The following is a 14,606-nucleotide window of genomic DNA, read 5'->3' on the forward strand; positions in this document are numbered from 1 at the left end:
CGTCTAGTTCTGTTTATACACATACGGCAACACAGCTATACAAGTAGTAACAATGACACATGTTTGAAGTCGTATCTATTATACACTTACTTCCTGCTGGTGGTAAACATTACCGTACATTTCTGTACTTTGTATACCCCATGCTGTAACATGGGCGTATATGTCACCACCGGCCGTGTCCTTGAAGTGTCGTTAACGATTTCCAATAAACACCTTGAATGACGCATGTTTATGGGAGACTAAACTGGAATGAACCTGGTGTAAATGGAGGTTTCATGTCAGACTCGCTGTGTAGATTAAGCGTGACATAAACTCACTTGAAAACGAATTATACTTCCAGCTGGTCTGTTTAGGTGATGCAAACGGCAAGGAGGTCAACGGATGAGGGTGAGGAAGTAGTGGAAACGGTTTTCAGAGTTGAGTAATTATAAGACAAAGACGTCTGCGCTGTTTCACATGACGGGTGTTGGTGTATTTGGGCATGTTCGTGTACCTATTTCTGTACAACAATAAAAAACGAGTTATTTCGATTACATATTTTTTGACTAAATATCAAGATTTTGTTTACATGTATCTGTGGCGGTAGAATTCAGAATTATTAAATTGACAATTCTTGAAATAGAGACAAGAATTTTGTTTAATAGCTTCATGCATGCCTATATACATACATACACTTCTTCGTGAATCTGGACCCGACCGGTCCGGAAATCCAACCCTCTAAAACATTACACTGTAGTCAATATTACACAATCCTGAATATGCCTACCCGGCCGATTTATTAGGAAAGGTACAGTCGGGAATAACGAGACTTCACAGGATATGTGCCTGGGATATCGAATTATACACAAAGGCGAGATTGGTAGTCATATATACAAAGACCAATTATTATAGCATTTGTTACAAAGCCACTGGGGCATAACTCAAAGGCTGCTATCGAGGATCACACAACCATCAACTTCCTGGTTGGATGTGAATGTCACCAGACGTATATCACTACAAAGAAGTGCATCTAAAATTAGATCATCATGGACGTCTTGTTGACTCTCGTTGTCCTCACACTGCCGTCAGTAATCTAAGGTAAGATTTCAGCCATATACCAGTAATTATGTTACATAATAGACTGTGTAACAGGCGCCCAGTCAACATTGCTCTTCATGTGTCAGTGGTCTATATATACTGGTTTTGTACGTATGTCACCCAGACATTAGGATATCTTTCTGTTTGTAAACTTTCTATAAACATGTGAGTAGATGTCCGAGTTGCCTACAAAGACCCCTGATAGTTTACACGTATTTATTTGTTGAACGAGTTCATTGCAGTACATATTCTTATTATAGTCGTACAAATCACGATTTGCTTGATCGCCCAACCACCGAGACCAAAATAGTTATAATAATAGGCTATTTAATTCGCATATTTCCACGCCATGCTCAAAGCGCTATTATTACCCCGGTCACTGGATCAATGTGCACTCAAGAATCATTCTCAGCTCCCTGGGGAGTATACAACCCAAGATGCCTGCTAGAAGGTTAACAACCACATGTTCATCTCATCCTTCCGGGTACCCATTCACTGCTGGGTGAAAAGAGGCACATTTAGAAAAAGTCACTTGCCCAAGGAGACGCCACATGTGTTACATGTGCTTCAGGCTGTGACAGCACGGAAGTCCTAGAAACTGTCAATAGCCAAGATGCCGAAACGCGGTCACCCATCCAAGGACGCTCCGCGACCGACGCTGATAGCCTATCTCTTGCCAATACCTTTTGAGATCGTATCCTTCTCAATAGTACGTATACCACCCGACGATGTTTCATAGACTAAATAAATGAGTAATATGTAAAATTGTATACTTGCACATGTATTATGCGTTATGTGGAAGTTGTAACACCATAGTGTACTTATAAGACATGCCAGTGTCGCTTCATTTTCCCCAGCGCGAAACGAGTGTGTTTTAATTCCTGCGATATTGTTTTCATTATTATCCCCGTTAGGTGAATTAAATATGGTGGTAAAATGTTTGCATTGTGTAAGCGAACATTCTGGGGAATAAAGACGATCCGTGATTGTTATCGATTCTAGATTTCTTATAATTACATACAAAACACAGTCGACTGTGTCATGGGGAGTCACTCATCACTTCTACTATAACCAAAGAGAATGTGTTTGCTGAGATATTGCTGATACGACATTAATTGTACCTCCCTCACTTGGAACACAGAAGTATCATTATAATAATCTCCTCCGATACCTCTCTCCGTGATGAGCTGAGTTAAGAGGTCGAGTCAGGTGATCAGCCAATCAGCGTCGAGGCTTTTACACTTTCGGCACGTGTAAGTGAAGCATTCAGACATGCATATCTGAATTCTGTAACTCAAAAAGGAACATAATCGAGGAGATCCGATTGCTAAAAAGACTAAAGCCGCGCTAATACATAGTTGTGGACATTTAAATTAGTATGCCGCCATGGCATCTACACCCAAAAGGGTGCATTAATCGAGGGTCATTTTGTTTTCTGTGGTGGATTTTTTTTGTTGAGATCGAAATTTCCGAATCTTGGTGATAGAAAAATCACGCATGTATATAAGAGAAAGCTGACATCTAACTTGCCCTCGCATCCTTCACTTTGATTGGGCGGTCATAACACGCTCAGGGTTCACCTGACGCGACCTTCTTTTGGGTATCGGGGTAGAAAATCTGATTTAAGTGAGATTGATATACATAAAGAAACCAAGAGGGTAAAATCTCTGTTTGAAGTCTATAAATCAATTTGAAACAAACAACGAAAGTAATAGAAAACTATAACACTGCAGAATCTTTAGTGTCTCACATCAAATCATTCAAGACAGTGTTCATCTTCCACCAATTGAATTGTCTTATGTTATAAACATGATATTTAGAATCTGAAGTAAAGTATGAACATTATGTTGTTACGGAAGCATATGAAGAGGCATGTGACGTTTTTTTCCAAAAATGCATTTCGGGATTTCTTCTATGACATATGTGTTTTTTAATGTATCGCTATATAAATATAAATATAACTAATAGTATGATGATACTATGTCCCCTTGAAGTTTCGGGTCTTCTATTTCTTTTGTCTCGCAGATCTTCAGACCTAGCTGTTCCTAAGGGACACCGACCAGCCCTACACAAATCACACTGGGTTTGTCTACATCATAGATCAACAATGGGGGGTGGGGGGGTGGGGGGGTGGGGGTGGGGGGGGGTTGGGGGTGGTGGATGGGGGTGGGGGTGGGGGGGTGGTGGATGGGGGGGGGCTGATGGATATGTTCATATGACCTATCACAGACAAAACAGGTGGATTTGTTCCCTGCGGGCTGGACACAAATGTGATATAAGGCTGAGATATTGCCGACATCACATTAACTCTACCTCACTCACTTCGATCACAGAAATAACATAATCTGTTGTGGATATGTTAAACATCCACCCGTTTCTGAGCGCCATGGCATCTACACCAAAAACCGGGCACTATCGAGGGTATTTATGTTGTCTATGGTTGCACAGAAACGAAGTGGAACAGAAATAAAGCAGATACCTCTTACAAAACATACATATGAACGTCTCACGCATCCTAATTGTGTTGATTGGTCGGTCAAAGCTCGCTCAGCTTTTACCTGATCATGGCGTTACCGCCTGCGGAGATGTATGGGAGTTAACTTGTGTGAGACTGATATATACAAAGAAACCCAGAAGTTAAATACACAACTGTACCACTACGGACTGATCGTTGTCATACATCAAATCATTTATGACACTGTTTATTGTCTTCCGACAACTGAAATGTCTTATGATATAAATATGATGATATGTTTCTGACGAAAAGTAATTTAACATAATGTGTTTTTTGTCGGTATGGATATCGGCGTATGTGTACATGATGTACTGTATTTCCGTGTAAATGTAGGGTGTGACCGTTAAAACATAATTTGTATTTACTGTCAAGTTCTACAGACCTGTTCTTCTGGGACAGAGACAGGCTCCAACCAAATCCTACTGGATGTGTCTACAACACAGATCAACACAGGGGGAGGGATGTGTTCCTGTAGGCTGACTGTGTCACAGACAGCACAGGTGGGGTTGTTCCCTATAGGATGGACACAACAGTGTGATACATACATGACTATACAGAAGTGGAGGGCTAGTTCACAGTGTACAAATGGTGTTGGTCAAACTATACCTGGACAGATTCACACTGTCACCACTAGTGAGGAGACATGGATACTGGTGGTGGCTCTGCCTGGAGCCAGGGGACTGTCTGGACAGCTGCAGTTCAAGCTTCAATCGTCATCAGGTGAGAGATGTGAGGGCTAAAAATGATCGAAGTTATGATATTGTTTTGACATAAAAATGTATTAATAATGCCATTGTACATATTGATATAGATGTAAATGTTCCATTTAAACATAAACACTGGTAGACAATGTACAACAAATGGACTTGTTCAAACAATATCTGCACAGTCTCTCGCCGGTCACCACTGGTGAGTAGATATGGATACTGGTGATGGCTACACCTGGAGCCAGAGGACTGTCAGGACAGCCGCAGAAGTGAACAAAAACCTTATGTATTATGTTAATGGTGTTCGCAATGAAACTTTAATTTTGCTTCCTCAAAATCCAAAAAAATGTATTTTCTATAAATAGGAAGAACCCGTGTAATAGTATTCTGATTTCGCAAGATCCAGGAAATTATTTCTTTATAATGATATTTATATTCTACGGGGCATTCACATCACATCCTCAAGGGGAATTTCAAAACAATTGAAGACAATAGTATTGATGCTTCGCTTTCATTTCAGCAGGCCAGCTAAAGATAGATTGTTTTGAGCCAAACACTAACAGTTCCACAACTACCCCTCTTTCAACAACCTCGGTTTCAACATCTTCGTCGACATTAACTACAACCACTTCTCCCAAAACAACAGCAGTAACGACAACTACAGAGATACGTATATCCACACAAAAGCCTACCACAGAGACACAACTTCCAACCTCCATTACTCCTCAAGGACAAACGACATCTTTGTCGACTGGTGTAACTGCAGGGGCAGAGACTACTAAAGCTACTACAACTCAGATCCCAAAGAAAAGCTTTCCAGGTACAAATTTCTTAAAATGTTTATTACTCATGTGGTTTGAAGCGTGATTGCTGCAAACCCTATCATGGTTGAAGGTATGTAGATAACACAGTTATTTCTATAGAGGGCACCAATTCTTTCCTACACCTAAAATTAACAAGACGATTTGTATTGTTCATACTCATTTTACAAAATATTTGTCATAAGTCATGCATGACACACTCGTGGATATAGTGCCCGCATTATATGCCCTTATTTTCCTGCCATCGGTAGACAGGTTTTCCTGGAATAGTTTTTTCAACTCAATAATAAAATATGTTCATGTACTGGTGAAAAGTATTATTGAATGTTCCTTGAAACTTCATTGTATTAAGGGAATGTTTCCTTGATGTCTAAACCAGGAAATACAATATTTCAGTTACACTGCAGTGTTTCATTATAATCCGAGAAGAAAACCCAAAGTGATGCTCGTGGTAGGTTACGGGTGTAATGTGAGGCACAGAAGCATCCACCAAGGGTCATAATCAAAACATATCTGTACATATAACACTTCGGAGCAGTCCTTGGATCTTGGCAGTAACTAATATATGAGACAGATTCGTCCCGTGTCTCCACATAGTAAGGTGTTATAATGTCTGTGATTGTGATATCATTATGGGTTTTATCGCAGGTGGTATCTTTGCTGCCGGACTTGCTACAGGTGTCGTGCTGGTCGTCATTGCTGGTGGACTATACGTCGCCATATCAAGGTACAGACATTGAAGCCAACTGACTCTATAAATGTATGCTTTGTCAACACCAATGGTCAAGGCTGATCGGTACATGTAGACAAACATGGAGATTCTATGTAACAGTTGTTCGAAGTGGATAATGTTACTTTAATTAAACATGATTAATAATGGTTTGTTTTGCAGAAGATGGTGTAGGTCCCGCCACGAGAAGTCTGATGACATTCCAGTCTCTGAAGTCCACCCCACCTACTCAGGGCTCAAACCCAGAACACAGGAGCCGAGTAACACCTATGACATAATAGATCCAAATCCCTCAAAGGGCACAGCAAATCCATACATCAATGTGACATAGATATACTGCAATTTGTTTTGCATCTTGTTTAACGAGAGAAGGGTTAATTTAGTAGCCCTGGTTACCACAATTATTTTAACATTGATTGGATGCATCTAACATATTCAGTCTCAGTGTATGTTGTGTGTATATGAACAACCGCGTACGTTCAAATCTGGAGCCTGTGTTTCACAATGCGTGGATATGGACATCCGTACATGTGCATGTAGATCCAGGACTTTGTACCACACGCCATGACTAATAAGGACATTACGTGCACTGCAAATCAAATACATGCCTACGCCTAAAGTTGAAATCCAAAAGAGAGTTAACGCAGCGAGTGAGAGCTCTGGTTTTTACGCCAACTGTAGCAACTGTAACATCTTGGCAGGGGACACCAAGGCTTCACACACTGTATCCATGTGGGAATCAAATATGGACCTTTGGCGTGACGACCGTATGCTTTAACATCTAGGCTATTCCATCGCCCCGAACACAGTGGATCCTGGTCACATGCACAGGAATAATTCATAATATCATTACACGTTGTTCATGTGTCCAGATACTTGTCAACGTCTGTGGGTATTCGTTATCATTCTTGTGGAAGGGAAAACTAAGGTCGTCATTGGCATGCAAAAGAAGTCCATCTTTTATTAATTTGATTATTGGCTAACAGTTTTTCGTTCGTCTTGTTCAAACATAATGATTCATTGTCTTTTCTCACCACACAACATTGACCTTAGCGCCGTGTTGCTTCATGGCATCGAGAATATAGACTGTCTATATAGGATGAGGCCATGCAGTATGATAATACCCGTTAGTGTTAAAGAGCGATGTTTGTAGAGATGTTTCTGAGTAGAAAGGGAGATTCTGATCACTTGCACAGGAACAATTCATAATATTATTTCACGTTGTTCTGTGTCTTAATACTTGTCAACGTCCGTGGAACTAATGTCGTCATTGTCATACCGAACAAGTCAATCGTTTACTAATTTGATTATAGGCGAACAGTTTTTCGTTCGTCTTGTTCAAACATTCAATCATTATGTCTTTTCTTACCACATGAGGCCATGCAGTGTGGTAATACCAGTTAGTGTTATAGAGTCATGTTTGGACGGGACGGATGACCAAGTTGTCCACGAAGGCGCAATGGTTTACCAGCCCACACTCGTTAGTTTCACCAAAGCTGTAACACTTGCATCACATTGGGCGTTTCTCTCATACAGTTCAAAGCAGAGTTAACTCTGCGATAACCCTATAACACTACTTTCTTATTTCAACAGGGTACAACACAACTTTATAACTACTAGTATTACATTGATATAATCACAACATGATTGTTTTATATAAGGGATCAACAACGTCCCAAAATGTGATTGAATACACACGAAGAGGAATATTTATCTAACGAAATACTGGCATACGGACGTTAACGTCTAGTTCTGTTTATACACATACGGCAACATAGCTATACAAGTAGTAACAATGACACATGTTTGACATCGTATCTATTATACACTTACTTCCTGCTGGTAGTAAACATTACCGTACATTTCTGTACTTTGTATTCCCAAGGCTGTAACATGGGCGTATACTAGTATGTCACCACCGGCCGTGTCCTTGGAGTGCTTTTAACGATCTATAATAAACTCCTTGACTGACGCATGTTTATGGGAGACTAAACAAGAATAAACCTGGTGTAAATGGAGGTTTTATGTGATACTCGCTATGGAGATTAAGCGTGACATAAACTAAAAGCTGGCCTGTTTAAGTGATGCAAACGGCAAGGAGGGCAACAGATGAGGGTGAGGAAGTAGTGGAAACGGTGTACATAGTACTGGGTAATTATAAAACAAACAAGTCTGTGCTGTTTCACATGAAGGATTGTTTGTGTTTTGAGGCATGTTCGTGTACCTATTTCTGTGCAACAATAAAAAACGAGTTGTTTCTAGTAGATATTCTTTGACTAAATATCTTGATGTGTTTACGATTCTTTACGAAGTCGGAATTCAGAATGATTAAATTGACAATTCTTGAAATAGAGACAAGAATTTTGTTTTGTTTCTTCGTTAATCTGGACCCGACTAGTCCGGAAATCCAATCCTCTAAAACATTATACTGTAGTCAATATTACATAACCCTGAAAATGTCTACTCGGGCGATTGTTAGGAAAGGTACAGTTTGGAATAACAAGGTTTCACTGAAAATGTTTGTGGGATATCAGATTATACACAAAAGCGAGACTGGTTATCATACAAAGACCAATAGTATTTGTAACAAGGCCACTGGGACATAACTCAAAGGTTGCTATCCATGATCCCACAACCATCAACTTCCTGGTTGAGTGTGAATGTCACCTTACGTATTTCACTACAGAGAAGAACATCTAAAATGTGATCATCATGGACGTCTTGTTGACTCTCGTTGTCCTCACACTGCCGTCAGTAAGCTCATGTAAGAACTCAGCCATATGCTGGTAATTATGTTTAACTTATACACTATGTAATAGGCGCTCAGTCAACATTGCTCTTCATGTGTCAGGTATTGGCTTTGTACGTATGTCACCCATACATTATTAGGTCATCTAACTATGTGAAATTTATCTTTTAACACGTGAGTAGATGTCCGAGTTGCCCATACAGACCCAGGATAGATTTCACGGTTTTATTTGTTGAACGAGTTCATTGCAGTACATATGCTAAGTGTTCTATCAAATTTGAGACTCTTCTGTGTTGTTGGTCAGAGAACATAATAAGATCTCCAATATACATGAAGTTAAATTACGATTCGATTGCTTACCCAGCCGCCGAGACCAAAATAGTCAAAATAATAGGCTATTTATATTGCGCATATTTCCACACCACTGCTCAAAGCGCTATTATTACCCCGGTCACTGGATCAATGTGCACTTAAGAATCATTCCCAGCTCCCTGGGGAGTATACAACCCAAGATGCCTGCTAGAAGGTTAACAACCACATGTTCATCTCATCCTTTCGGGTACCCATTCACTGCTGGGTGGAAAGAGGCACATTTCGAAAAAGGTCACTTGCCCAAGGAGACGCCACATGTGTTATATGTGCTTCAGGCTAAGGCAGAACGGAAGTCCTAGAAACTGTCAGGAGCCAAGCTGCCGAAACGCGGTCACCCATTCAAGGACGCTCCGCGACCGACGCTGATAGCCTATCTCTTTCCAATAGATCGTATCCTTATTAACAGTATGTATACCACCCGACGATGTTTCATAGACTCAATGAGTAATATGTAAAATTGTAAACTTGCACATATATGATGAGTTCATTTGACTTAATTCCACCCCGTCCTGTTTTCTACGTCCCATTTCCAATACGTCTAAATGTGGAAGTTGTAACACCATAGTGTACTTCTAAGCCATGCCAGTGTCGCTTCATTTTCCCAAGCGCGAAACGAGTGTGTTTTAATTCCTGCAATATATTTTTCATAATTATCCCTGTTAGGTGATTTAAATATGGTGGTAAAATGTGTGCGTTGTGTAAGCGAACATTCTGGGAAATATAGCCGATCTGTGATTGTTACTGATTCCTGAATTCTTACATACAAAATACAGTCGACTGTGTCAAAGGGAGTCACTCATCACTTCTACTATAACCAAAGAGAATGTGTTTGCTGAGATATTGCTGATACGACATTAATTGTACCTCACCCACTTAGAACACAGAAGTATCATTATAATAATCTCCTTAAAATCAAATCTTTTACTCCGTAATTCTCGTGATAGGAGGTCGAATCAGGTGATCAGGTGTTACTTGAAAAGGAACATAATCGAGGAGATCCGATTGCTAAAAAGAGTAAAGCCGCGCTAATACATAGTTGTGGACATTTTAAACATTATGGCATCTACACCCAAAAGGGTGCATTAATCGTGGGTCATTTTGTTTTCTGTGGTGGATTTCTTTTGCTGAGATCGAAATTTCCGAATGTTGGTGATAGAAAAATAACCCATATGTGTAAGAGAAAGCTGACATCTAACTTGCCCTCGCATACTTTATCAGTTTGATTGGGCGGTCACAACTCGCTCAGGGTTCACCTGACGCCACCTTCTGTTGGGTATCGGAGTAGAAAATCTGATTTAAGTGAGATTGATATACATAAGGAAACTCAGTAGGTAAAATCTCTGTCACTCACTTAGAAAACAGAAATAACATTATCTTTACTCCTACACGATTCCTCTCTGCGTGGAGATCTGAGACAGGTGGTCGAGTCAGGTGAACTTTCTAATCAACCAATCAGCGTCGAGGCTGCCATATTCTCGGCACCAGTGACAAAAGCATTCAGACAAGCAAATTTGATTTCTGTTACTCGAAAACGAATATAACTGAGGAGTTCCGTAGCCAAAATGTATAACCGCACTATTGCTGTTGTGGATATGTTGAACATCCACCCGTTTCTGAGCGCCATGACATCTATACCCAAACCGGGGCACTATCGAGGGAATTTTTGTTTTCTATGGTTGTACAGAAACGAAGTGGAACATAAATAAAGCAGATACCTCTTACAAAACTTACACATGAACGTCTCACGCATCCTAATTGTGTTTATTGGTACCGTCTGCGGAGATGTATGGGAGTAAACTTGAGTGAGACTGATATATACAAAGAAACCCAGTAGTTATAAACACGACTGTAACACTACGCACTGATCTTTGTCATACATCAAATCATTTATGACACTGGTTATTGTCTTCTACCAACTGAATTGTCTTATGATATAAACATGATATTTAGAATCTGACGAAAAGTATTAACATAATGTGTTTTTTCGGTATGGATATCGGCGTATGTGTACATGATGTACTGTATTTCCGTGTAACTGTAGGGTGTGACCGTTAAAACATAATTTGTATTTACTGTCAAGGTCTACAGACATGCTCCTCTGGGACAGAGACAGGCTCCAACCAAATCCTACTGGATGTGTCTACAACACAGATCAACACAGGGGGAGAGATGTGTTACTGTAGACTGATCGTGTCACAGACAACACAGGTGGAGATGTTCCCTACTAGCTTGACAGAACAATGTGATATATCCATAACCATAAAGAAGTGGAGGACTAGTTCACAGTGTACAAATGGTGCTGCTCAAACTATACCTGGACAGACTCACACTGTCAACACCAGTGAGGAGATATGGATACTGGTGGTGGCTACAAGACCTGGAGCCAGAGGACTGTTAGGACAGCTGCAGTTCAGGCTTAAATCGTCATCAGGTAAGAAATATGAGGGCTCAAAAATGATCGAATTGATTATATTGTTTTGACATAAAAATGTATTAATAATATACATTTGGATATAGATGTATATATTCCATTTAAAAAGAAAAACGGGTAGACAATGTACTACACATGGAGTTGTTCAAACTGCACCAGCTCAGTCTCTCACCGTCAACACTGCTGAGTAGATATGGATACTGGTGGTGGCTACTTGGTCTGGATACAGAGGACTTTCAGGACAGCTGCAGTTAAAACTTAAGGCAACTTTAGAAGTGAACAAAAACCTTATGTATTATGTTCATGGTGTTCGCAGTTAAATTTTAATTTTCACATCATAACCCCAAGGGGATTCTCAAAACAATTAAAGACAAATAGTATTGATGCTTCGTTTTCATTTCAACAGGCCAGCTGAACATAGAGTGTTTCGAGCCAAACACTAACAGTTCCACTTCAACAGGCTCGCTTTCAACAAAAACGTTGACATTTACCATTACAACTTCTCCCAAAACAACAGCAGTAACGACAACTACAGAGAGACTTACATCTACACCCCCGCATACCACAGAGACACTGCGACCAACCGCCATCACTCCTCAAGGACAGACCACATCTGTGTCTACTGGATTAACTGCAGGGCCAGGGACTACTAAAGCGACATTCACTACAACTCAGATCTCCATGAAAGGATGTCAATCGCGTAACAATGACTTTCCAGGTACAACTTCCTAAATGTTTCTACGCATATGGTTCAAAGCGTGGCACGCACTCATGCATGTAATGCCCACATGATATGCCCTTATGTTTCTGCAATCGGTAAATAGATTATTCAGCAATGGTTTTATCAACTCAATGATAAAATATGTTCATGCACTGGTGAAAAATATGCATTCAATGTTCCTTGAAACTTCATTGTATTAAGGGAATATTTCCGTGATGTCTGAACCAGGAAATGACAATATTTCAGTTACACTGCAGTGTGTAATTATAATCCGAGAAGAAAACCCAAAGTGATGCTCGTGGTAGATTACAGTGAGTGAGTGAGTATGGTTTTACGCCGCGTATAGTAATATTCTAGCAATATCACGGCGGGGGACACCAGAAATTGGCTTCACACATTGTACCCATGTCGGGAATCGAACCCGGGTCTTTGGCGTGACGAGCGAATGTTTTAACCACTAGGCTACCCGATCGCGCCTGTGGTAGATTACAGGTATAATGTGAAGCACAGAAGCATCAATATCTTACTGACAAACCAAGGTTCATAATCGAAAAACATCATGCTGTACATATAACACTTCGGAGCAGTCCTTGGATCTTGGAAGTAATTAAGACATGATACAGATTCATCCGGAGTGTCCACATAGTAAGGTGTTATAATGTCTGTGATTGAGACAACATTATGGGTTTTATTGCAGGTGGTATCTTTGCTGCTGGAGTTGCTACAGGTGCCGTGCTGGTCGTCATTGCTGGTGCACTATACGTCGTCACATCAAGGTACAGACATTGAAGCCAAATGACTCTAAATGTATGTTTTGTCAACACCAATGGTCAAGGCTGATCGGTACATGTAGACAAACAGGGAGATTATATGTGGCCGTTGATAGAAGTGGACAATGTTGCATTAATTATACATGATTAATTATGGTTTGTTTTACAGAAGATGGTGGAGGTCCCGCCATGAGAAGTCTGATGACATTCCAGTCTCTGAAGTCCACCCCACCTACTCAGGGCTCAAACCCAGAACACAGGAGCCGAGTAACACCTATGACATAATAGATCAAAACCCCTCAAAGGGCACAGCCAATCCATACATCAATGTGACATAGATATACTGCAATTTGTTTTGCATCTTGTTTAACGAGAGAAGGGTTAATCTTGTACCCCTGTTACCACAATTATTTAAACATTGATTGGATGCATCTAACATATTCAGTCTCAGTGTATGTTGTGTGTATATGAACAACCGCGTACGTTCAAATCTGGAGCCTGTGTTTCACAATGTGTGGATATGGACTTCCGTACATGTGCATGTAGATCCAGGACTTTGTACCACACGCCATGACTAATAAGGACATTACGTGCACTGCAAATCAAATACATGCCTACGCCTGAAGTTGAAATCCAAGAGAGTTAACGGAGCGAGTGAGAGATCTGGGTCTTATGCCAACTGTAGCAATATTCCAACAACATCTTGGCGGGCGACACCAAGGCTTCACACATTGTATCCATGTAGGAATCGAACATGGACCTTTGGCGTGACGACTGTATGCTTTAACCACTAGGCTATCCCATCGCCCCGAACACAGTGGATCCTGATGACATAGACAGGAATAATTCATATTTAATATTATTACACGTTGTTCATGTGTCTTCATTCTTGTCACCGTCTGTTGATATCCGTTACCATTCTTGTGGAAGGGAGAACTAATGTCGTCATGGTCATACCGAACAAGTCAATCGTTTACTAATTTGATTATAGGCGAACAGTTTTTCGTTCGTCTTGTTCAAACATTCAATGTCTTTTCTCAACACACAACATTGACTTTAGCGCCGTGATGCTGCTTTGCATCAAGTATATAGACTGTCTATATAGGATGAGGCCTTGCAGTGTGGTAATACCGGTTAGTGTTATAGAGTCATGGTTGTATATAGGCCTTCTGAATAGAAAGGGAAATCGAAGGTCGGATGACCAAGTCGTCCAAGGCGGCGGAATGGTTTGTCAGCCCACACTCGTGAGTTTCACCAAAGCTGCAATATTGCATCACATTGGGCGTTCCTCTCATACAGTTCAAAGCAGAGTTTACCCCACGATTACCCTATAATTCTTCTTTCCAAATTCTATTTCAACACACTAGTTTATGCCTATTACATTGATAATCACAACATTATTGTTTTATATAAGGGATCAACAACGTCCCAAACACGAGGAGGACTACTTATCTAAAGAAATACTAACATTAGGACGTTAACGTCTAGTTCTGTTTATACACATAAGGCAGCACAGCTATACAAGAAGTAACAATGACACATGCTTGACGTCGTTTCATGCTTGACGTATATGTCATCACCGGCTGTGTCCTCAGAGTGCTGTTAATGATCTATAAGAAACTCAGTGACTGACGCATGTGTATGTGAGATTTAACTGGAATAAATCTCGTGTACTTTCAGGTTTCATGTCAGACTCACCTGGTAGATAAGGCG

At 40.5% G+C, this 14,606-nt stretch overlaps 2 protein-coding genes across 2 annotated transcripts; both read left to right on the forward strand.

Annotated features, from left to right (window-relative positions):
• Positions 1-925: 925 nt before the first annotated feature.
• LOC124140015 (cell wall protein DAN4-like) lies at positions 926-8,169 on the forward strand. Its single transcript, XM_048384091.1, has 5 exons — positions 926-1,077; positions 3,965-4,312; positions 4,820-5,119; positions 5,769-5,847; positions 6,013-8,169. The coding sequence occupies exons 2-5, from the start codon at positions 4,054-4,056 to the stop codon at positions 6,179-6,181; spliced, it is 807 nt and encodes a 268-aa protein (XP_048240048.1). The 5' UTR covers positions 926-1,077; positions 3,965-4,053; the 3' UTR covers positions 6,182-8,169.
• Positions 8,170-10,903: 2,734 nt separating this feature from the next.
• LOC124140052 lies at positions 10,904-13,608 on the forward strand. The gene is made up of 4 exons (XM_048384090.1): positions 10,904-11,402; positions 11,809-12,120; positions 12,821-12,899; positions 13,063-13,608. Exons 1-4 carry the CDS (start codon positions 11,141-11,143, stop codon positions 13,229-13,231), a joined length of 822 nt encoding a protein of 273 aa, XP_048240047.1. The 5' UTR covers positions 10,904-11,140; the 3' UTR covers positions 13,232-13,608.
• The last annotated feature ends 998 nt before the right edge of the window (positions 13,609-14,606 follow it).

The sequence above is a fragment of the Haliotis rufescens genome, unplaced genomic scaffold (genome assembly GCF_023055435.1).
Source record: "Haliotis rufescens isolate VD_foot unplaced genomic scaffold, xgHalRufe1.0.p SCAF_5, whole genome shotgun sequence".
In the NCBI taxonomy this organism is placed as follows: domain Eukaryota; kingdom Metazoa; phylum Mollusca; class Gastropoda; order Lepetellida; family Haliotidae; genus Haliotis; species Haliotis rufescens.

Excerpts from the sequence above, each read along its gene's own strand:
- LOC124140015 (XM_048384091.1), top strand. The coding sequence starts at position 4,054 with ATGTGTTCCTGTAGGCTGACTGTGTCACAGACAGCACAGGTGGGGTTG. Across the intron at positions 5,120-5,768 it reads CCCAAAGAAAAGCTTTCCAG|GTGGTATCTTTGCTGCCGGA; the intron begins GTACAAATTTCT and ends GTTTTATCGCAG. Across the intron at positions 5,848-6,012 it reads CTATACGTCGCCATATCAAG|AAGATGGTGTAGGTCCCGCC; the intron begins GTACAGACATTG and ends TTTGTTTTGCAG.
- LOC124140052 (XM_048384090.1), top strand. The coding sequence starts at position 11,141 with ATGTGTTACTGTAGACTGATCGTGTCACAGACAACACAGGTGGAGATG. Across the intron at positions 11,403-11,808 it reads CAGGCTTAAATCGTCATCAG|GCCAGCTGAACATAGAGTGT; the intron begins GTAAGAAATATG and ends TCATTTCAACAG. Across the intron at positions 12,900-13,062 it reads CTATACGTCGTCACATCAAG|AAGATGGTGGAGGTCCCGCC; the intron begins GTACAGACATTG and ends TTTGTTTTACAG.